The following is a 24,694-nucleotide window of genomic DNA, read 5'->3' as shown; positions in this document are numbered from 1 at the left end:
AGAAAAAATTTACCTGTAATAAATAATAACTCTTGCTAAGTATAGAAACCTGGTCCATACTTTGTCCAAGTATGAGTTCAAGACAGGTGGACTGGTGAGAAAAATCAAAATATTACAAATGCTGGAAATCCAAAATAGAATTCTGGACAAATGCAGCCGATCTAGCAGCCTCAGCAGTAGAAAAATAGAGTTAACATTAAGGCCCGCATGACTCTTCTTTGGAACCAGTTATTTTGTCTCAGTTTGAGAGCTGAATGGTACTGGATTCCAAAATGTTAACTGTTTGCTCCACAGATGCTGCCAGATAAACTGGAGAATTCTGCAAACTTTTATAAAATCTTTAACTTTTGAGGTGACTGCAGGAATAATGGTGCTTTACTTCCAACGTGACACACTAAGGCATAGTAGCTGCTCTAATATTGCACTGCAATTAAAAGCATCCCTTCCAACAAAACTGAAGAGTGCACTGTCAAAGGTTAGAAATGAAACAAAAATTAAGAGCATTTCCAAACAGTATACGTGGTCAAATAATTTTATAGCATAGAAACAGACCATTTAGTCCAACTGACCTATATCAGTCTATTTCCCACAACTGCCAGCACACTGCTAACGCGTGTTTCTACTCCTTTCTCAGTCACCTTTTTATTCATTTTGTGGGATGTGGGCATCACTGGCTGGCCAGCCAGCCAGCATTATTGCCTGCCCCTAGTTGCCCTTGAGAAGTGGTGGTGAGTTGCTGTCTTGAACGACTGCAGTCCACCTGCTGAAGGTTGACCCTCATTGCCACTGGGGAGGGAATTCCAGGATTTTGACCCAGTGACAGTGAAGGAATGGTGATATATTTCCAAGTCAGGATAGCAAGCGTCTTAGTGGGAAACTTGAAGGTGGTGGTGTTCCCATGTCTCTGCCTTCTTTGCCCTGAGTGCAAGTGGTCATGGGTTTGGAAGGTGCTGTCTGAGGGTCTTTGGTGAATTTCTGCATAGTACACACTGCTGCTACGGAGCAGTGGTGGAGGAGGGAGTGTATGTGCTGCCAATCTAGCAGGCTGCTGTGTCCTGGGGATGCACTCATCCAGGCAAGTGGAGAGCATTCCATCACACTCCTGAGTTGTACCTTGTAGATGGTGGACTGGCTCGCCACAGTATTCTGAGCCTCTGACCTGCTCTTGTAACCACTGCGTTTATGTGGAGTTTCTAATCAATGAAACTCCCAGAATGTTGACATTGGTTGTTTCAGTGAAAGTAACATAATTGATTATCATGGGACGGTGGTTAGTGTCTCTTATTGGTGACAGTCATAGCCTGGCATTTGTGTGGCCCAATGTTACTTGCCACTCATCAGCCCAAGTCTGAATGCTGCCCAGATTTTGTTGCATTTGGACATTGATTGCTTCAGTATGTGAGGAGTCACAAATGGTGCGGAACACAGACTGATCTTCATGAACATCCCCAGTTCTGACCTTATGATGGAGGAAAGGTCACTGATGAAGTAGTGAAGCTGGTTGGGCCTAGGACACAACCCTGTGGAATTCTTGCAAAGATGTCCTGGAGCCAAGATGGCTGACCTCCAATACCCACGACCACCTTCCTAAGTGCCAGGTATGACTGCAACCACTGGAGGGTTTGCCCCCGAAAGCCAGTGATCCTAGTTTTGCCCGGGCTCCTTGATGCCACACTCAGTCGAACACAGCTTGATGACAAGGCTGTCACTCTCACCTCACCTCCAGAATTCAGCTCTTTTGTCCATGGTTGACCCAAGGCTATAATGAGGTCAGGAGTTGAGTGACCCTGGTGGAACCCAAATTGGGTGTCACTGAGCAGGTTATCGCATAGCAGATGCTTCTTGATAGCACTGTTTATGACACCTTCCATCACTATACTGATGATTGACTTAATAGGTAGTAATTGTACAGTTTGAATTTGTCCGGCTTTTTTTGTACAGGACGTACTTGGGTAATTTTCCACATTGTCAGGTAGGTGCCAGTACTGTAACTGTACTGGAAAAATTTGGCTAGGGAAGCACAAGTCTTCAGTACTATCGCCAGAACGTTGTCATGGCCCATAGCCTTTGCAGTAACTAGTGCCTCCAACCATTTCTTGATAAAATGTGAAGTGAAGCTAACTTCTGAAATTTGTGCTCTCCTTCAATTAATCCTTATCGTAGCAGATTGCACATTACAACCATTATAAAAGTTTTTTCTGACTTTCCTATTGAATTTTAATGATTTTGTTTAATAGTTACAGCCACAAACTTTGGTGTTCCTCCAGTGGAAACATTTTCAACTCAAACCCTGTCTAAATTATTTCACTACTTTTACCTCTATTCGACTTTTCTCCTAGAGGGGAGCTCAGACTAACAGTAGCTACAACTCCTTTGCTCTAAAGTTTGTTTTAAATGAAAGATTTCCTGTGTCCCTCTATTATTTTTAAATATGAAAAGCATAAGTATCTCTAACATTCCAAAATATGGTCCGACAACTTGGTTAATCTGCGTTGCTTACTTTAATAAAAACAAGCAGAAATTACAAGATAATGAAATTGGATGAATTGCTTTGGAGTGGTACCAAGTGGGAAGGCAGAATTTTACAGCTCTGGAGACATACATCCTCACATTCTGAAAGACTTATCCACTTAATTCCAATGCACACATTTTTCAAGCATCAAGCTTTGATTCTGCTATTCCGACTGTTTTGGGGAGGGCTTCCAGGTATTAATAGCATTCCATACAAAAATAAAGTTCCTCTCACTTCAATAGTGCTTTATAAATATATTCACCACAGGATAAATTACTTTCTTATCCTTAAGCCTCGTTCATGATTTTTCAATGCATTTTCATTTTCCATTAAAAACATTTTTGAATACTACCACCTTTCCAATGTGTGGGCTTTACTTGCTCATGTTTTGTACAAACCACTTCCTCCTTATTTCTGATTCTGCCAACCCTACAACATTGAAGAGAACTCTGCTTTCCTCCAATTCAAGGTCCCAAATTCCTTCATTCCACAACTGAGAAAAACCAACTTCAATTATTGAGGCCTCACACCCTAAGTTTCCCATCTCTTTTTTCCTAAATAAATGAAGAGCGAAATCAAAGGCAATATATAGCAGGATTCGATGATGGCAGCCATGATGTGATGAATTAATATAGAGTGGAAAAGAGCATAAAATACACTAAATTAGCTGATGTTGGAAAACAAAGCAATACTGTACGAAGTGATTAAAGACAAATCAAAATTGTTGTATGGTTTTGTCAAGAATTGAGCATCTTGCACTTCAAAATGCTAAAATGCACAACAAAAATGACAGTTAACTATTAAACAGAGTTAAACAAAGATATGAAATTTGGAGCTGTAATTCAAAGCAGAAACAAAAGAAAACCAAACAAAATCAAACTTCATAAGTAGACGTGCAAGTCATGTGGAGGTAGGGAGAGCCTGTCAGATTTTGTTTAAGTACTTACAACTGTTAATTTAATTGCTTACAATCATCACATCAACAAATCACAAAATTCTATTGTTCTATTCTGCTGAACAGGAAGGAATATATTTAGTTTTATAAGAAGAGATGACAAACAATACAAACAAGAGAATAACTTTCATAAAAAGGAGACTCATCTCAATTAATGTATTTGTTTACATTCACAATTTATTCTTTGTGCACTGAAATAAAATTAACATGACATCATCAGATAGATTTTTCATTCAATCTGCACCACAGTTGAGCCAACTCTAGCTAAGAACCGGAGAAACAAGGGGACTTCCATGTGATGAGTGTGATTTGGAGTTCTGGCAGTTTGATGAGGGCTCTGTTAGGTGATTAAGCTTTAAAATCATACACGATCTGATGGGAATTAAAAGGTAAAAAATAATGGAAAAAAAACCTTAAACCAGGAATGGTCAGCCAGCGATGTACTGCATATGGGAAGCATGAGCGCTCCTGGATAACAGCACGATCTATGACAACCACTCTTGTTGATTGCTACTCAAGCTGTTTAAGTTCAGTTTTTGAGCTACAGGCCAAACTACAGACACTGCAACACAAAGGGAAAATTACTTGGACATCTTTGGTCACACCCCTTAAGAGTCTTCGATTTAGTCACTGACCAGTGAAAGGGATGAGACTGCAAGTGAGACAGGAAGACAGCAGCCTCAGTCTTTGCAAATGCCCACCAGGCCTGAGGTTCTTTACATTTAGGTGGATGAAGGGGCTACAGAGTGGATGAGGTAACTGCAAACAGCACCACGGTACAATAAAGCGAGAGAGCAGAAGTGTGAATGCCATGGCAGTAGAAGACAGCAAAGTGAGGAAGATGAAACACTTCTCTGCAAAGAGGGAGTGTCCAGCATTACAGGCCTGGACAGGGATCTATCCCAGGTAGGAGCAACTGCAACATTGTGGAATTTTAAATCTCTGTTTAAGGGAAAGAATGGGTCCAAGACTCTAAACTAAAGCCAATTGTGAACGATGAAAGCAAAGTGAGCTATGGTGAACTGGTTAATTAGAACAAAGGAAAGACCTGTTGAGATGCAGCATCAGACATTTAAGCAGAATACAACAAGAAAGAAAAATTCCAAGGGAAGGAAATGCCATCTGTGGTTAAGTAAAAGGAAACATCAAATTCAAAAGGAAAAAAGGATACACAATAAACCTTTCTATTAATTGCAACCTTTGGGACCAGCATTGTGCCAGTTGATCAAATAGTCCACATACTCGATGTAAGAACACACTAAGTAATCGGAAAATAATGCAGGATGTGTAAATATTTACAGCATAAATCACTTAAATAATAATGCAACTTTGTCTTAATTAAAACATATCACCGGAGACCTTCTCACTCTCACCATCAGACATTGAAGAGATTGCGATAAAATGATCAACTTCCAGTGTTTGGGCTATACAATTTCTGTCAGTTTATCAAAAGTACCAATTCATAAGTTGCCAGTTATAAGAAAGTTTGCCGGAACCACAAACTTGGATCATAGGCCAGAAAATTGGACAGAATATAAAAGCAGCAAAGAATAAATTAAGAATTAATGACGGGGCAAGAAAATGGAGTACAAGAGAAATCTAGCTAGAAATATCAACAGATAGCAAGAATTTATAGATGTTGGTCCTATAGAAAAAGTGAACTTGGGGGATTAATGGAAAATAAGGAGTCAGTGGATAAAATGAACAGATAGCTTGTATCATTCTTCATTATTAAGGATGCATGAACCGTAAGGGTTCTTGTGGCAGTATGGTATTGTCCCTACCTAAAGCCACAAGGCCTACATTCAAATAGTTTACACCTGAATGGGTTGATTGAAAATATCAACAAGAAATAATCCAAAAACAGGAAATTGAAGGGGGACAGGAGTTCAAAAAAATCTCAATCACAAGAGGAAGTAGTATGATGGAAATCTTTAGAGCTGCATGACTAACATGTCCTCAGATTCTGAGGGACTTCATTCTGAGGGTGACACGGTGGCACAGTGGTTAGCACTGCTGCCTCACAGCGCCTGTAGACCTGGGTTCAATTCCCGACTCAGGCAACTGACTGTGTGGAGTTTGCACGTTCTCCCCGTGTCTGCGTGGGTTTCCTCCGGGTGCTCCGGTTTCCTCCCACAGTCACAAAGATGTGCGGGTCAGGTGAATTGGCCAAGCTAAATTGCCCGTAGTGTTAGGTAAGAGGTAAATGTAGGGGTATGGGTGGGTTGCGCTTCGGCGGGTCGGTGTGGACTTGTTGGGCCGAAGGGCCTGTTTCCACACTAAGTCTAATCTAATCCAAACACTTGAGGTTGAGGCATGGATTTTAATCTTCCAATATTCTCTAGATTCTGACAAGGTTCCTTTAAATTGGAAAATAGCAAAAATAACTCAGTTATTGAAGTACAAAAGGAGAGAGAGAGAGACAGAAAGCAATAAACTATAGGTCTGACAGCAACATAAAATGACTTGGATGAAAAAGTCAAGACATGGTTGCTAAATTTTTGTTGATGACAAAGGCAAGTAAGAAAGTATACATAGGTAAGTATAGCAACAGGAAACCACACTGGGATTGGTGTCCTTGCAAACTGCGTAACCAAGGAAGTGGGGTGGGTTTTAAATTAAATACTGGGGACATGGGCCCAAATTTGGGAAGTTGTGTGAATCAAAGAATAGGAAAAATGCAAGAGGAAGGAATTAATGAGGGAAATGGTAGACAGTGACAGGAAGGGAGAGAGAATGCAGACCAAAAAACAAATCAATAGATAAGACTAGAGGTTACAAAATAATAAAAAGGACAAAACTTATGACACTATTTCAATGCACGCAACATTCAAACAAAACAGATGAACTAGTTGTACAAATTGAGATAAATAAGTATGTTCCAATGGTCATTGCTGAAGTAGTTGCAGGATGACCCAGATTGAGACCTGAATGATGAAGGGGTGTGTGACATTTAAGAAGGATAGGCAGCAAGGAAAGTGTACAAGATTGGCTCTGTTAATTAAAGATGATATGAGCACAATTCAGACAACCAGGATTATAGAAGCAGTCTTGCTAGAGATGAGTAATAATAAAAGCAGAAGGTTACTGGTGGGAGCTGTGTATAGGCAGGATATCAGGGGAGAAATAATGGGAGCTTGCCAAAAAGGTACAGAAATTATCATGGGGGATTTTAACCTACATATAGACTGGAAAAATTAGATGAGGATAAAGTCTAGAGGAGGAATTGAATATCTTCCTAATAATTCCAGAGGCCAGCATGTTACAACATCAACCAGAGAGCAGTCTAAACTAGACCTGGTTTTGACCATTGATATAGGATTAACTACGAACATCAGTGAAAGCATCCTGACTGAGTGAGAATTAGACTGAATTTTATATACTGCGAGTGAGAGAAACATAAGTTCCACACTACTACTTTGAATTTAAACAAATACAATTCAGGGCAGGAAAACCGAGCTTGTGAAAGAGAACTGAGATTACGGGATTAATCAATAGAAGTACAGTGACAAACATTTAAGGGGATATTCCAAAAAGCACAGAATGGACACCTTCCAACAAATTAGAGAAATTCGAAGGGACAGACTCTCCATCAGTGGTTAACTAAAAATGCCAAAAATAGTATCAAAGACAACATATAATCATGCAAAGATAGGCAGCAAGTCAGAATATTCAACAGACTATAGAATACAACAAAGAATTACTAAAATATTAATGGGGGGGGGAAATTTCACACAAAAATTAGAATGCTAATAAATTAAACTGCATTTATTTCAATGCAAGAGGCTCAACAGGGAAGGCAGATGAATTTGGCATGGTTAGGAACATGGGACTGGGATAGCACAGCAATTATAGAGACATGGCACATAGATGGGCAGTACGGGCAGCTTAATGCTCCAGGAGGGATAGAAAGGGAGGCAAGGGAGGTGGGGGAGTGGCGTTTTTGATAAGGGATAGCATTACAGCTGTGCGGAGGGAAGATATTCCTGGAAATACATCCAGGGAAGTTATTTGGGTGGAACTGAGAAATAAGAAAGGGATGATCACCTTATTGGGATTCTATTATAGACCCCCTAATAGTCAGAGGGAAATTGAGAAACAAACTTGGAAGGAGATCTCAATTGTCTGTAAGAATAATAGGGTGGTTATGATAGGGGATTTTAATTTTCCAAACATAGACTGGGACAGTAGATGGAGAGGAATTCGTTAAGTGCGTACAAGGAAATTTTCTGATTCGGTGTATGGATCTACCTACTCAAGAAGGTGCAACACTTGACCTACTCTTGGGAAATAAGGCAGGGCAGGTGACTGAGGTGTCAGTGGGGGAGAACTTTGGGGCCAGCAACCATTATTCTATTCGTTTTAAAATAGTGATGGAAAAGGATAGACCAGACATAAAAGTTGAAGTTTTAAATTGGAGAAAGGCCAATTTTGACGGTATTAGGCAAGAACGTTCAAAAGCCGATTGGGGCAGATGTTCGCAGGTAAAGGGACGGCTGGAAAATGGGAAGCCTTCAGAAATGAGATAACGAGAATCCAGAGAAAGTTAGGGTGAAAAGAAAGGCTGGTAGGTGTAGGGAATGCTGGATGACTAAAGAAATTGAGGATTTGGTTAAGAAAAAGAAGGAAGCATATGTAAGGTATGGACAGGATAGATCGAGTGAATCCTTAGATTGAAAGGGTTCAGAAAAGATTTACAAAGGATATTGCCAGGGTTGGAGGATTTGAGCAATGTGGAGAGGCTGAACAGGCTGGGGGCTGTTTTCCCTGAAGCGTCAGAGGCTGAGGGGTAATCTTATAGAGGTTTACAAAATTATGAGGGCATGGATAGGATAAATAGACCAAGTCTTTTCCCTGGGTTCGGGGAGTTCAGAACTAGAGGGCATAGGTTTAGGGTGAGGGTGGAGAGGGGGAGAGAGGCATAAAAGTGACTTAAGAGGCAACTATTTCACGCAGAGGGTGGTTAAACATATGGAATGAGCTGCCAGAGGAAATGGTGGAGGCTGGTACAATTGCAACATTTAGGAGGCATTTGGATGGGTAAATCAATAGGAAGGGTTGGGAGGAATATTGGCCGGGTGCTGGCAGGTAGGACTGGATTGGGTTAGGCTATCTGGTCGGCATGGACGGGTTGGATTGAAGGGTCCGTTTCCATGCTGTACATCTCTATGACTCTATGAGAGCAAGTTAGCCCAAAATAGGTTTCTTTAGGTTGCAAAACAGCTGAGAAGGGAGAGGAGGCAGAAAGCAGGAAACTACAGGCCAGGAAGCTTAACATGCGTCATTAAAAGATACTATAACAGGGCACTTGCTATGTTCAAAGTAATCAGGCAGAATCAACATGGTTTTATCAAAGAGATCTCATGTTTAACTGACTTATCAGGAGTTCTTTAAAGTAATTTGTACTTTTAGGTAAAGGGGATATATTGTACCAGTGGATATATTGCACCTAAATTTCCAGAAGACATTTGAAAAGGTGTCACAAATTGAAAATAAAAGCTTGCGGTGTAGGGAGTAACAGGTACGGTCTATAGATTGGCTGGCTAACAGGAAGCAGAGAGAAAGAATAAATAGGTCTTTTCAGGCTGGCAGAACATCCTAAGTCGTGTGCCACACAGCTTGGTGCTGCAGCCTCAACTCTTTACAATTTATACAAATGATTTGGATAAAGGAACTGAAGGTGTGGCAGCTGCATTTGCTGATGACAAAGATTAGTAGAAAGCTTGTGAAATGTGAGAGCACAATATGAAAAACAGTCCATTGTGACAAAGAATTTTTAAAAACCCAGCATATTATCTAAAAGTTGAGGGGATATAGATCGTAGATGCAGAATGATCTGGATGTTGTGGTATATGATTTGCACAAAATTAGCAAGTGATCAGTAAAGGTAATAGGATGTTATGCTTTATTGCTAAGGGAATTAAATGCAAGAACAGGAAGATCATGCTTCATTTATACATGGCATTGGTGATTCTGCATTTGAAATATAGTATACACCACTACTCACCGTTTTTATGAAGGATATTAATACATTGGAAACGGTTCAGAGTAGATTTACCAGACTAATAATTGGAATGAGCAGACTGCCTTATGAACAAAGGTCAGACGAGGCTTGTAACTTCTGGAGTTTAGAAGAGTCAAAGGGAACTTAACTGAAACAAGATTTGAGGCGATTTGACCAAGATGTTTCCTCTTATGGGAGAACCTAAAACTACAGGTGATATTCTAAAAATAAGGAATTGCATTTAAGACACGATGAGTATACATTTTTATTTCTTAGGACTGATAGAGCAGGCCCAAAGGTTTGTGGCTTACTCTTGTGTATTGTTCATATTTTCACAGGGTATGAAGAGACAACAGAACATTGTAAGGAGATATAGTTAAGTGAGCGAACAAAGATCAGCAAATGGAATATAACGCGGGAAAATGTGAAATTGCCAATTTTACAAATACAATTAAAAATATCTAAATAGAGACTACAGAATTTTGACACGAAGATTAACATTGCCAGCCTGGTCTTTGAATCACAAAGGTTAGTATGCAGGCATAGTAAGTAATTAGGAAAGAAAGTAGAATGTTATTTACTACAAGGAGGGTGAATACAATGTATTGTATTGCTTCAGTCATACAGAACACTGGAGAGATCACATTTAGAATTTATCAGGTATGTAGCCTTGGTCACCTTATTTAAAAAGCAAGAATGGAAATACCTTGAAAGTAACTCAGAGAAAGCTTACTGGATCAAATCTGTAATGGAAGGGTTGCCAAATAAATTTGTATCTGCTGCAAAAGAATACACTCCAAGTTTGGAATCTTTAGAAATGCTTTCATCAACTTCTTAGGAAGAGTTCTCTAATTCTTTTTAAGGCAAAGGTAGATAGATGCTTAATCAGCAAGAGTACGAAGGAGCAGGCATAAACATGAAGCAATCAGAGCAGCTATGATCTTACTGAATACAGTAGCTGACTGACCTTCTCCTAATTCATGATTTTATCTGTACCATTGAGGATTTAATATGTTAGCAATCACTCATTTGTCCAAGTGAAAGCCAAGTTCTCTATATATTATTCAAAAATAACTGGAGTATCTAGTTCCTATTCCCTGAAGGGAAGTACAGGATAGTGACAAATTAAGACAAAGACAAGAGTCCCAAGCAGCAAAACACATTCTGAAGCCAGTGGAGTTGTGAAAAGTACTTCATACTTTTGTAGATAATCCAGTTTTTACAGTAAAGCTCACTCAAGCTTTTATACAATCAAGGAACATTAAGTAGCAATACCTCCTAAACTTCCATCTTAAGACTCAGGTATTATATTAGCTTACTCATGTTATGGGAAAGTGAATGCCCCCAGCATATGCGTACATGTTTTGGTTGGAGCTTTCATATTTAAAAAGATTATTAAATTTAAATCCTTCAGTGTAAATTATTCTAAGTGACTTCAACTGAATACCCACATCATGAAGTTTAGATTAGAAGTGGTTTTTAATTTCAGTTGCCCAATTCTACAGAGAACAGAATCAGCTCAGTACAGCTACTTCAGATGCTACATAAAACAGTATAAAAGCAAAATACAAATGAACAAATAGACAGCAATACTTGCAAAATCACAATGCTATTTTTAACCAGATACAGGCAAAAATCAGATACCGAGGCACCATTGTGAGGTAACTCAACTTTGAATTGAAACATTTCAACTAAGTTTTGAGCTCAAAATTTAACGACAAACTGCCCTTGGGTCAGAAGTTCAAAAATAAATCTGAGAACAAACTCATGTTTTTAAAACAAATGATGCAAAGAAGCTGATTTAGATGTTTCAAGGCAGACCATTGGTCTCAAACAGTACCCATTAGTAAAATTGGAAGCAATTTCCCCCTTTGGCGTGGATATTCTTTCACATTCAAGTTTGTATGTTCTGACGAGCGAGCAACATGTATCGTTAAGCAAGCGAGGGTTAGCAATTTCATTGAAGAATTATTTTTGTACATTATACGAACTCAATACTTGATCCTTCATTTATATCAACTGCAGTAGATACCAAATTAAAGCTATCACTTGGTTTGATTAGATTAGATTCCCCAAAGTGTAGAAACAGGCTCTTCGGCCCAATAAGTCCACACCAACCTTCCAAAGAGTAACCCACCCACGCCCATTTCCCTCTGACTAATGCGCCTTAGGCTTCATAAAAATTGCTGTCTAATCCATTCAACTTAATTTGCCAGCCAGCTCAAAAAAATTACTTCGACCTGTTTAAAATAATTGTTCCATGGGAATATAGACATCACAGACAAGATGAACATTTAATACTGATTCCCAATTGTTCTTGAGCTCACTGGGTCTCAAGCCATTTCATAGAGCAGTTAAAAGCCAACTACATTGCTGTAGGTTTGGAGTCACAGGTAGGCCAGTCCAGAAAAGGATGGCAGACTTCTTTCCTGAAAGGACATCCATGAACCATGTGGAGTTTCTCTGAACCAGTTTTTAATTCCAGAATTTATTGACATCAAATTTCCCATGGTGGAATTCAAATCCACATTCCCAGAGTATTTGCTTAGGGCTTAGGATTACTAGTCCAATTACAATACCACTATATCAATGCAACCCCAGAACATTTAACAAAAATTGCCAAACAATCTACTCATGACAATCACATGCTGTCTGTCTCTGACTAACCCAAGATGTATTTTCATATTTTCAAAAAAGTATTATGGACTCTAGAGATTCATCCATAACAAAGAGAAGACTAAGCAGCTCAAAGCCTTGAAAACAAATATATGCAAACTTTGAAGGTGAAATTATTTGCCACGTTCTGCTTCTGACATAAGAGGGAGGACAGATTTCTTTGTATCCACCTACTTGCTGCAAGCATAATTTGTACCCTATCAACAAACCCAAGCTCTCACTGAACCTCATCAACATTTTCTTGAAACGAAACAATATGTAAAAGTTTATTTTACAAATCACTTCTGTATCTACAAGAACTGAATGTTGAAGCACAACTAAAATTAGTCATTTTCAAAGTTGAAATAAATAGTTATTCTCCTACATGAACTGGACAAGTTACTTTAGAATACCTTAACTAAATGCTTTTATAAAAGCATCTCAGATGTCAGTCACTAAAACAACTTGTATATGTAGACATGCTACTTTGGTTTACTGACTTCACCTGACAAAGGAGCAGTTCTCCAAAAGCTTGTGATTTCATATAAACCTATTGGACTATAAGCTGGCATTGTGTGACTCCTGACATTTTTCACCCCAGTCCAATACTGGCACCTCCACGTTTTAGTTTACTGAATTACCAATTACTTTAAGAGATAAAGTTGAAGATTTTGTTTTAAAAAATGTAGAATCAGGAACAATATCCCCTCTCATTACAACTGCCCTATGTATGCAGACACAATTGTTTTGATCATTCAACACTGGCCCGCAGCTTAGACCAGTCAGTCATCTTTTATGAAAATAAAGCATAAAATGAGATGCCGAGAAATTTTCCCTCGTTTCCTAAGGCCTCTATCCTACTCTGACTACAGGCATATATAATCATTGCCACCTCAGTCTTCCGAATTGTTTCCAAGAGAGAAAAAAAACTTTATACCACGATTACCAGAAGGGATTGCAGTCCTTATCATCAATTAATACTCTAATCTCAGCATAATCCCCAAAAGGATTTTATCTATTGTCTCGCCATATGATCAATTATTTTATAGCTTTCCCAATTGCTTCACAAAACTGTAAACATTTAGCATAATTGAACAAATACTGTAATTGTGCAAATTGTTTTCCAGTTCATTTTTGTACAGCTAAATACATTTAAAAAGCAAGTACCTTTATAGCAGCGTGCAGTTTAGGATATCTAGACTGCCCCCACTCAGAACAAAACTACTATTGGTTCTTACCTTGCCTACATCACGCTCGAAGTCCACATACTCTCGTGTGGGAGTTTGCCGCTGTTCTCCATGCCAATTTGCCGGAAAAAACTGCAGAGATAGATTGGTTCCAGAGGCCACAAAAGCCTTTCAGAAAAATCAATACAAACTCTATCAGAGAGCATGACTAAATAAATAATGCAGTTTTTAAAAAAAAAGACAGTAGCAACATCCTGAGGTTATAGTCTGATTGGCAGCACAGCATTCTCCAAACCTTGGAATTACATAAGAAATGATGATCCCATGTTTTATCAAGCACAGTTATATGCATTTGATTCTGCTTTGACACACGGCCCAGAAGATGTCAATAACACAGGATACTGCACTATTCAATATCCTTTGCGTTAGTTAACTGACAATCACTGCCAGAATAATTATGCACTGTGAAAATCCAAACATACAGCAATGATTATCATTTCTGAGACATCTATAAAACTAGAATTGGAGAGTTTTTTTTTTACAATATTAATATTGCTCAGCCTTCAGTAAAATGTTCAAAGTTGCAGATTTGAGTTTGGCAGTGCAGCATGAACCCTGCAACGCAAATATCAAGTGTGTGTTCTGTTTTTGACAGTGACAGCAAGGAAGCAAGCAAAGTGGAAAGGGAAATGAAGGAAAATGCTGGCTTAAGACTAGAGGAGCAAATCTACAAAATAGACAATCATATTTCAAAGAGATAAAATCTCAACATTCAATTATTTGATGCAGATGCCCAATTTAACTTGCTGTATGCCTGTGATTCAATTTGTCAAATTACAGCATATTCATTCGTACAACAGCAACTCAATCCAGTAAATGCACTGAAAAATACTTGCATACGGCTGCCATCCAAATAGATATAATTAATTTTTAAAACAAATCAAGCTTTTAAAAACATGTCATGAACAGACCATCACGTTAAAATATAGAGGAATGGCTAAACACAAGGAGAAATATTTACAGACAACATGAAGTACACAGGTCTTGCAGAATCTGTGGCAAGACAAAAATTTTAAGCTTTCAGGTGGATGGCACTTCACTTAGTTTCTGATGAACATCAAAAACTGCAGAAATTCAAAGAGGTGAGATGACCATCACATTCTCTTGAGGAGCAATAAGGGATTGCTAATAAACATTGGGCCCTATTCCTATTCTATTAATGAATTAAAAGAAAATGCAATGGCCTTACTCACCACTGCTTCAGCTGAGATCGGATAACAGCACAGAGGAAAATCAAATATGAACTCTTTTGGTACATCAGTCTGAGAGAAGCTGATATATGCCTCAAAAACTTGGGCTATGAGCTTTCAGGATGGTTTGAGTTATTATTTCAAAAGCAAACCAGATTTCATCTACATAAAAAAAGCATTTCATTTTCCCCCAGGTATAGCAATTTAAAAACTGACCATTAACTATTTTTATTATTTCTCCTGAGTTTGTCTAGGCTTTATAACATTCCCCACCTGTGGAAGTCACTTCCACAGCGGTTAGAAAAGGCTTTCTAGAAAATTGTTTTTGCAACCATAATGGAAGAGTGATACCTTTCAAAAACTAGTACAGTACGTCAATTGGAGGTTGAGTTATGAGGTACACGTTACTTGGTTGATTCTAGTGATGGAACTGATGTTAAGTTATGCAGATGTACTCATGTAACAAATGATTCACATTTGTGAAACTATTTTACCTAGGAAAAAGTTCAGAAAGGCTGAGCAAATAGAACTTGATTATCAGTGTGCGTAAAATACAAATTTAGCATGTTTAAGATAAGGACATAATGCAAAATGTGTGAAAATAATCCTTCATTAATTTCACATTTATTATAAAAAGAAAACCTGCGCACATCTTAGTGGTAATAATGGACAGCATGGTGGTTCTGTGGTTAGTGCTAGGAACCCAGGCATAAGTCCAGTCTTGAGTGACTGTGTGGAGCTTGCACATTCTCCCCACATTTGCGTAGGTTTCCTCAGAGTATTCCAGTTTCCTCCCAGTCCAGAGACGACCAAGCTAGGTGGATTAGTCATGGGAAAAGGAGGGCTACAGGATTGGGATGGGGTGCTCTTTAAAGTGTCTGTGTGGGTCCAATGGGCCGAATGGCCTGCTTCCACACTGTAGGGATTCTATGATTCTAATAACCTTACCAACATGCTGACACATTTGATATGAAGATCCCAATGATAATTTGCCATTCCACATACATTTTATTTAGCAATATTACTATTCCAACCAAAATGACATGTAATACATATTCCATCCTGACATGAATACACATTAGCCAGGTAATGTGATCTATATAACTACATCCCAGCATCTCTGCAACCCCCAAAAGTATATGTGCAAAATAGATTCATTGCAGTTTAATGCAACATATGTATCGAATGGCATTCTGCTTGCTTCTACAAACGTTCAAGAAATATACTGAGAGCTCTGCTGACCAGATTAAGGATTGGTGAGACTTGCACCTCTGCAAACATTAATGAAAAAGTGGTGCATAAAAGGTCTAAAAGTTGTGCAATGCCAAACAAAATGTTAGACACCAATTATTTTTCTGCTCGAGGAAAGCTGCCATCCCCAAGGGGACTAAAAAGTACGGTTGGCAGCTCCAAATGTAATTTATATTGACAGATCAGTCAAGAGAAAAAGCATACTGCTCAGTATCTTCATTATCCAGTTTCATCTTTAGGAGGAAGCTCATTTAGAGTAATTCATTAGAAAACAGGCCAACATCCTACACTATAACTGCGTTCATCTGATACCAGATATAAAGTCTGGATAACCTCCGGTGCAGTAGTTAGGATTACTTTTGGAAAGATAAAATTGCCATCACAGTCAAAAGAATACGACCGATAAAAAGGGAAATCCGAAATATAAAAATCAAAATACTGCACAGAGACAGATACGATTTTAAAAATTATCAACTCCACTGCATCCTGATGGAGGGTCCCACCCAAACTCTAAATGGACCCGCTTTCCTGCACCCCTCCCGCCTGGACTGGATACCCAACCGGGGTGCTCATTGTCCTTGAACATCCCAAAGGGGAAAAAGCAATGTGGCAGCTGGGGTTTGAAGGCTGTGGAGCAGTTTGACGGCGCCTCTCCTCCGCCAGCCCATTTAACGCGCATCTTTGTTTCCCTCCCCCGGCCGGGGGCCCGTGACCAAGTGGAAGGATGAGTTTTACTCACAATCTCGGACCTGCCGTCCCTGCAGGCGTTCTGGAACCGCATCTGCCTCTCATCGTGCGGCCGGTCGCGGAAACCTGTGTATTTAATCTGTTTTGGGGGGGGGCGAAGAGAGAGAGAGAAGAAGAGCGGAAAGAAAGTTAAACCGTCCCCGGGCGGACAATGCGGAGTCATTAAAAGTCGGGCTTCCGCCGGCGGCAACCTTCCCTTCTCCGGGGAGCCAGAGTAAAATGGGGGGGGGAAATTTCCGTTACAAAACCCGGTGGCCATGTGCACCCTTCTTCCTTCCCCTTCACCGGATCCCGGCCCGGCCTCTCCTGCCATTATTAACCCCCCCTCTCCCTCCCCCGGCCATCATTATCATCATCCCCCCCCCCTCAGCCGAGCGCCAACTCGGGTAAACTTTCTCCCCGCCGCACTCTCGGGTCCGGTCCCGGTTCCTCTCACCTCACATTCCCGACTGAGTTTGCGGAAGAACTCCTCGTTCTCGAACTTGCTTCTCTGATCGGGGACGACCCGCGGCATCTTTCCCGCTTCTCTCTCTCTCTCTCTCGCTCGCGCTCTCTCACTCCGAGGGAGGGGCGGACTCAGCGCTGCTACCGGCTCGCTCTGACACGCGCGCGCGCGCTCAACTGCCTCCGGGCTCGCGGCAACGGTGTCTCTCGCGTTCTCACTTCCTCTCGAGGAACTCCGCTCCCTTCCCCCACCCCTTCTGCAGCATTATGCTGTATACAGGGTACACGCACAGCGCCACTCGCAGGCGCGCAGCAACCTCATCGACCGTGTCTCTAGTGCGCAGCCGCGCCGCACACCCCCCCTATTTTATTGACATGTTTGTCCATCGCGCGCCTCCGCTTTGGACCGATCGACCCACCACGTGACCCGACCCTGTGGCCGGAACTTGCCGATGATTGCCGAACGAGCAGACGCGGTGTGATGCGAGCCCGGCCAGTGGCATGTGTTGCTCATTCCTGGCATACTCCGCAGCCGTGACGTGTATTGCAACCATATCTGTGACACAAGCCGTGACATTACCCCAGAATTTATCACTCTTAAGGAAACTAGTAAAAGTTTGGTCTGAATGGGATTGCAATCTCCATAGCTTTCCAAGTGCTAACTCCAATCGCCCACCAACCTCCAATCCAGAAATCGCCCTGGTTGCAATCATCTGTCACAATGTGCTGCACACCTCTGGCATACGTTGCAAAACCAATACATTTTAATGCAGAAATGCGGATGCTGGAAATCGGAAACGAAAACACATTGCTGGAGAAACTCGACAGGTCCAGCACCATCTGTGGAGAGAAAGCAGAATTAACGTTTCGAGTCCAGTGACCTTTTTTTCCAAACATTTTCTTTTAAAAGTGGATTATGGATGTAGGCATCACAGCCTGAGCTACCATTTGTTGCCCATCCCTAACGTCCTCGAGAAGGTGGCGGTGAGCTGCCTTCTTGAAATGCTGCAGTCCTTCTGGGGTTGGCGCGCACACAGCTAAAAATGAGTGAATTCCAAGATTTTGACCCAGTGAAACTAAAGGAATCGTGACTTATTTACAAATCAGGATGGTATATGACTTGAGGGAAGTTACAAGTGGTGGTGTGCCCATGTATTTGCTGCTCTTGTCTTCGTGGTTTTGGTGGGTGCTGCTGAAAGGGCCTTGGTGAATTGGGCCTTAGCCTTGCCGTGCAACTTGCAACCTACTATGTGGATATCTATCAAGCACACTGATCCTGGTTGGTGTCAACTGCTTTAATGTTGGTACAGCTACCATCCAGGCAAGTGGAGAGACTTGTATCACACACCTGATTTGTCCCTCAAATATGATACTCATGTTTTAGGAAGACAGAGGGATTCTACTTCAGGATTCACTATCTCTCATCTGCTTTTATGGCTGGTCCAGTTCAGTTTCTGGTAAATGGTCATCCAACAGCGTTGATTACATTTGAATAAGCTTTGGAACTGAGTTGTGAAGGAGATTATATAAGTACAATTTTATATTACTTTGCTTTCTTTGCCTCAGTGTAGTCGCTGCTGAATCCATGATTTGGTGGCCTGTGAACTTATCTATTCCAGTGTACCAACCCACCATCATGTTCCCACCCTCTATGAACTTGTGCTTATCCAAAACATTTGTTGCCATTTCTTCAATGACACCTAGTCTCATCCCATCATTTCTTTGCTTACTAGCACCTGGTCTGTCAATACCTTGACTTTCAGATCCACATACTTATTTTCATTGTGATTCCCCTCCCACCCATGATGGTTTTCAGCCAAAAACTTTGACCCATCGTCCACCCTTACCATGACTGCGTGGGAACAAGCCAATACTCCATCAGAACCTCTTTCCTGTGGTTGACTGTTCCATATTCAAACCATGCTCTAGTAGAGGTGTTTCTGCTGCATTCCCTGTAAGATTTATGAATATCTCTTTGGAATGGGAGAAATATTGTATATACTGGGAATAAAGGCAACACATGTTGGATACACCGCCATGTCAGGCAGCATCTGTGGAGAGAGAAACAAGACTAGTGCAAAGACTAGAACAAACAGCCCTACCAACCATCAAATCAAAGATCTGGGTCTGCTACGTTGATGACACCTTTGCCATCACAAAACGAAACAAGATAGAAGAGACATTTAACATCATCAATAACACCCTCACAGGCATAAAGTTCACCAAGGAGAAAGAAACCGACAACAAACTCGCATTCCTGGATGTCACAGTCAAAAGAAAGGACAACGGAGAACTACAAACCTGCGTATACAGAAAACCAACAAACACTGACCAAATACCTAACTACATCAGCAACCATCCCAACACACACAAACACACACAGTACTCCAACAAGCCACCACACACTGCAGCACAGATGAACTTCGGAAAACAGAGTAGAACCACCTATACAATGTATTCAAGAAGAACGGATACTCAAATAATACAGTGTGCAGATTCCTCAAGAACAAATGACAACAAGCAGACCAAACACAGCCAGAAACCCTAACCACCTTACCTTACAACAAAGAAGTTTCAGAAATGACAGCCAGACTACTAAGACCTCTCGGAATCCTAGTAGCACACAAACCCACCAACACTCTCAAACAAAAACTAACAAACTTAAAAGACCCAGTACAACCCATGGACAAAACCAACGTCATCTACAAAATTCCATGCAAGGACTGCCACAAACACTACGTAGGACAAGCAGGAAGAAAGTTAGCCACCAGGATACACGAACACCAGCTAGCCACAAAAAGACACGACCCTCTCTCCCTTGTAGCCCTACATATGGATGAAAAAAACCCATCATTTTGACTGGGACAACACATCTATCCTGGGACAGGCTAAGCAAAAACATGCCAGAGAATTCCTAGAGGCCTGGCACTCTAACCACAACGCCATAAACAAACGCATAGATCTAGATGCCATTTATCAACCCTTCAGAATACGAACAGGAAATGACATCACCACAGGAACCCCATCCCGGAGAAAGATATAAATAGAAAGCAGGAGACAACAGCTTTGCTTCACTTGGAGGTCGCCACTGACGATGTTACCTAGCCAGGAATGAAACATCTGGATATCAAACCTACAGCTCAGCGAGCAAACCTACACCCTAGAGAAACAAGAGTTAAATTTCAGTTCAATGACCGTCAGTCAGAACTCATTCAATGTCATTATTTAACAAACTCTGCACACATTATTCGAGGTGACATCTGCAAAATTAAGATTTAAACCTTAAACTAAGAGGTAGTCAAACCAACTAAGAAATAAGATTTGGAATCAGTCACTGAATTTCTCAAGGATGTTACAGGTATACAGTTCGATCAGCTCCTCAGGCAGGCCCAATGCTTCCTGAAAATTCAATGGCTCATTAAATTCAATAGTTCCTATAAATTTGTCAGTGGATCTGATCTCTGTGCACATTATGAGAAACAGGCATAATACATAATGATTTCTACACCATTCATCTTTGCTGGCAATGGCAGATAAAATTTGAGCTTTCTTGAGGGTCTCTTGAGGGCTTAAGCCAATTGTAAATCATTGGTTAGGCCCCAGCTGAAGTATTGTATTTAATTTTGCGTGGCACACTTTAGGAAAGATGTCAAGGCTTCTGAGAGGAAACAGAAGAGGTTCACTAGAATAGCGCCAGGGATGAAATACTTCAAAGAAAGAGAAAAACTACAACAACTGAGGTTGTTCTCCCCAGAGGTTAAGGTGAGATTTGATTGAAGTGTTCAACAGCGTGAAGAGTTTTGATACTGTAAATAAGGGCCAACTGTTTCCAGTAACAATTGGACAGAGAAGTGAATTGTGAAAACTAGAGCAGATATCAGGAGAATTCGTCATTGTGCAGGGAGTTACAGAGATCCATACATGATCTGAAAGAGTGGTGGATGTTGATTCAATGATAACTTTTAAAAGGGAATTGAATAAATAATTGAAAGAGGCAAAAAAGTTGTAGGACTGTGAAGATTGGCAGGAGAATGGAGCAGGAGAATTGACATTTCGGGCATAAGCCCTTCTTCAGGAATGAGGAAGGTGTGCCAAGCAGGCTAAGATAAAAGGTAGGGAGGAGGGACTTGGGGGAGGGACGTTGGGAATGAGATAGGTGGAAGTAGGTTAAGGTGAGGGTAATAGGCCAGAGAGGGGATGGGGGCGGAGAGGTCGGGAAGAAGATTGCAGGTCAAGAAGGCGGTGCTGAGTCGGAGGGTTGGGACTGAGATAAGGTGGGGGGAGGGGAAATGAGAAAGCTGAAGAAATCTGCATTCATCCTTTGTGGTGGAGGGTTCGTAGGCGGAAGATATGGCGCTCTTCCTCCAGGCATCGTATTGCTATGGTCTGGCGATGGGTGAGGCCAAGGACCTGCATGTCCTTGGCGGAGTGGGAGGGGGAGTTAAAGTGTTCAGCCACGGGTTGGTTGGTGCAGGTGTTCCAGAGGTGTTCTCTGAAACGTTCCGCAAGTAGGCAGCTCGTCTCCCCAATGTAGAGGAGGCCTCATTACGTGCAGCGGATGCAGTAAATGATGCGTGTGGAGGTGCAGGTGAACTTGTGACAGATATGGAAGGATCCCTTGGGGCCTTGGATGGAAGTGAGGGGGGAAGGTGTGAGACCAAGTTTTGCATTTCTTGCGGTTGCAGGATAAGGTGCCGGGAGTGGAGGTTGTGTTGGTGGGGGGTGTGGACCTGACGAGGAAGTCGCGGAGGGAGTGGTCTTTCCAGAACGCTGATAGGGGAGGGGAGGGAAATATATCCTTGGTGGTGGGGTCTGTTTTGAGGTGGCGGAAATGATGAAGGATGACACGAGGTATCTGGAGGTTGGTGGGGTGGTAGGTGAGGACCAGTGGGGTTCTGTCCTGGTGGCGGTTGGAAGGGCGGGGTTCAAGGGCGGAGGAGCAGGAAGTGGAGGAGATGCGATGGAGAGCATCGGCAACCACGTCTGAGGGGAAATTGCGGTCTTTGAAGAAGGAGGTCATCTGGGTTGTTCAGTATTGGAATTGGTCCTCCTGTGAGCAGATGCGGCGGAGGTGAAGAAATTGGGAATATGGGATGGCGCAGGTAGGAGGAGGTGTAATCTAGGTAGCTGTGGGAGCGGTCGGTTTATAGTAAATGTCCATGTTGAGTCGGTTGCCCGAGATAGAAATGGAGAGGTCTAGGAAGGGGAGGGAGGAGTCGGAGATGGTCCCGGTAAATTTGAGGTTGGGTTGGAAGGTGTTAGTAAAGTGGATGAACTGTTCAACCTCCTCGTGGGAGTACGAGATAGTGCCGATATAGTCATCAATGTAGCGGAGGAAAAGGTGGGATGCCAGTGTAGCTGCGGTATGTTCCACATATCCGACGAAGAGCCAGGCATAGCTGGGGCCCATGCGGGTGCCCATGGCTACTCCTTTGTTTTGGAGGAAGTGGGAAGATTGGAAAGAGATATTGTTCAGAGTGAGGACCAGTTTAGTCAGTCGAAGGAGGATGTCAGTAGAAGGGTACTGATTGGGTCAGCGGGAAAGGAAGAAGTGGAGGGCTCTGAGGCCTTCGTGATGGAGGATGGAGGTGTATAGGGACTGGATCCATGGTGAAGATAAGGCGTTAGGGGCCGGGGAAGCGAAAATCATGGAGGAGGTGGAGGACGTGGGTGGTGTCCCGAACGTAGGTGGGGAGTTCTTGAACTAGGGGGACAGGACCATGTCGAGGTATGCGGAGATGAGTTCGGTGGGGCAAGAGCAGGCTGAGACAATGGGTCGGCTGGGGCAGTCAGGTTTGCGGATTTTGGGCAAGAGGTAAAAATGGGCAGTGCAGAGTTGTGGGACTATGAGGTTGGAGGTGGTGGATGGGCGATCCCCTGAGGTGATGAGGTTATGGATGGTCTGGGAGATGATTGTTTGGTGGTGGGAGGCGGGGTCATGGTCAAGGGGGCAGTAGGAGGAGGTGTCCGCGAGCTGGCGTTTAGCCTCAGCAATGTAAAGATTAGTGTGCCAAACTACCACCGTGTCTCCCTTGTCTGCCTATTTGATAGTGAGGTTGGGGTTGGAGCGGAGGGAGTGAAGGGCTGCACATTGCAAGGGTGAGAGGTTGGAGTGGGTAAGAGGGGTGGACTGGTTGAGGTGGTTAATGTCGTGGCGGCAGTTGGCTATGAAGAGATCGAGGGCGGGTAAGAGGCCAGCACGGGGTATCAGGCAGCACCCAAGGTCCCAAGGGATCTTTCCATATCCTTCACAAATTCACCTGCACCTCCACACACATCATTTTCTGCATCCGCTGCACCCGATGTGGCCTCCTCTACATTGGGGAGACGGGCCGCCTACTTGAGGAGCGTTTCAGAGAACACCCCTGGGACACCCGCACCAACCAACCCAACCGCCCTGTGGCTGAACACTTTAACTCCCCTTCCCACTCCGCCAAGGACAAGCAGGACCTTGGCCTCATCCATCGCCAGACCATGGCAACACAATGCCTGGAGGAAGAGTGCCTCATCTTCTGCCTAGGTACACTCCAACCGCAAGGGATGAATGCAGATTTCTCCAGCTTCCTCATTTCCCCTCCCCCCCCACCTTATCTCAGTCCCAACCCTCGGACTCAGCACCGCCTTCTTTACCTGCAATCTTCTTCCCAACCTCTTCGCCCCCACCCCCTCTCTGGCCTATCACCCTCACCTTAACCTACTTCCACCTATTGCATTCACAACGCCCCTCAACCAACTCCCTCCTCCTTACCTTTTATCTTAGCCTGCTTGGCACACCTTCCTCCTTCCTGAAGAAGGGCTTATGCCCGAAACGTCGATTCTCCTGCTCCTTGGATGTTGCCTGTCCTGCTGCGTTTTTCCAGCAACACATTTTTCAACTATTTTAATGTGTACAACATATATTGCTCAAATGATATACAGAAATCTGCCTTAATTAATATATTTTACAGGATATTATACATGCTGGAATATATAGACCATTACATGTAGCAGCCTTCCATCTCATAACACAATGATTTATGCCATGATGGTCAATGTTAAGTTAAGCATTGTTCAGTGTGGCTCAGATGTCCCACTGTGACATGTCAATTTCAACCACAGAGAAAGACACTGAGCTGAGAAGGTCCACATTTTGCTGGCCTGTGTTTATTTCTGGACATTCTTCTCGGCCAGTTGAGATTTTTATTTCTGCTTATCTCTTTTGATGCCAGAAGTCACATCCAGCATTCCCAACTGTTGGTATACCTTCCATTATTGATCAAAGCTTTGAATATAGGACTCTGATCTCCAGCGTCTGCAGTCCTCACTTTTGCCATTGAATATAGGAGTTGGGAGGTCATGTTGCAGCTGTACAGGACATGGGTTAGGATTCGAGTGGGGCTGGAAAAGCACAGCAGGTCAGGCAGCATCCGAAGAGTAGGAAAATCGACGTTTCGGGCAAAAGCCCTTCATCAGGAATAAAAGCAGGGAGAGATAAATGGGGGGATGGGACTGGGGAGAAGTTAGCAAAGAGTACAATAGGTGAATGAGGGTGGGGATGGAAGTGATACATCAGAGAGGAAGGTGGAGTAGATAGATGGGAAGGGAGATTGGCAGGTAGGACAGGTCATGAGGACAGTGCTGAGCTGGAAGGTTGGAACTGGTGTAAGGTGGGGGGAGGGGAAATGAGGAAACTGGTGAAGTCTATATTGA

At 42.3% G+C, this 24,694-nt stretch overlaps 1 protein-coding gene across 4 annotated transcripts in view; it reads right to left on the bottom strand.

The window, feature by feature from the left end:
- cbfb (core-binding factor subunit beta) overlaps positions 1 to 17,281 on the bottom strand; it is an 89,421-nt gene extending 72,140 nt beyond the window's left edge. For 2 of the 4 annotated variants that reach the window (XM_060837808.1, XM_060837805.1), the window contains exons 1-3: positions 16,998 to 17,280; positions 16,554 to 16,640; positions 13,365 to 13,481 (exon numbers count right to left, since the gene is read on the bottom strand). In XM_060837808.1, coding sequence (XP_060693791.1) covers positions 13,365 to 13,481; positions 16,554 to 16,640; positions 16,998 to 17,075 — 282 coding nt within the window. In that variant the 5' untranslated portion in view covers positions 17,076 to 17,280. Of the gene's footprint in view, positions 1 to 13,364; positions 13,482 to 16,553; positions 16,641 to 16,997 lie in introns of all 4 variants that reach the window. The other 2 variants (XM_060837806.1, XM_060837807.1) reach the window with 2 other exon arrangements.
- Between the last annotated feature and the right edge of the window lie 7,413 nt (positions 17,282 to 24,694).

This window comes from Hemiscyllium ocellatum, chromosome 17, assembly GCF_020745735.1.
Source record: "Hemiscyllium ocellatum isolate sHemOce1 chromosome 17, sHemOce1.pat.X.cur, whole genome shotgun sequence".
NCBI classification, from domain to species: Eukaryota; Metazoa; Chordata; class Chondrichthyes; order Orectolobiformes; family Hemiscylliidae; genus Hemiscyllium; species Hemiscyllium ocellatum.
Note: the sequence above shows the minus strand (reverse complement) of the source record. Positions and strands in the feature narration are given on the sequence as shown.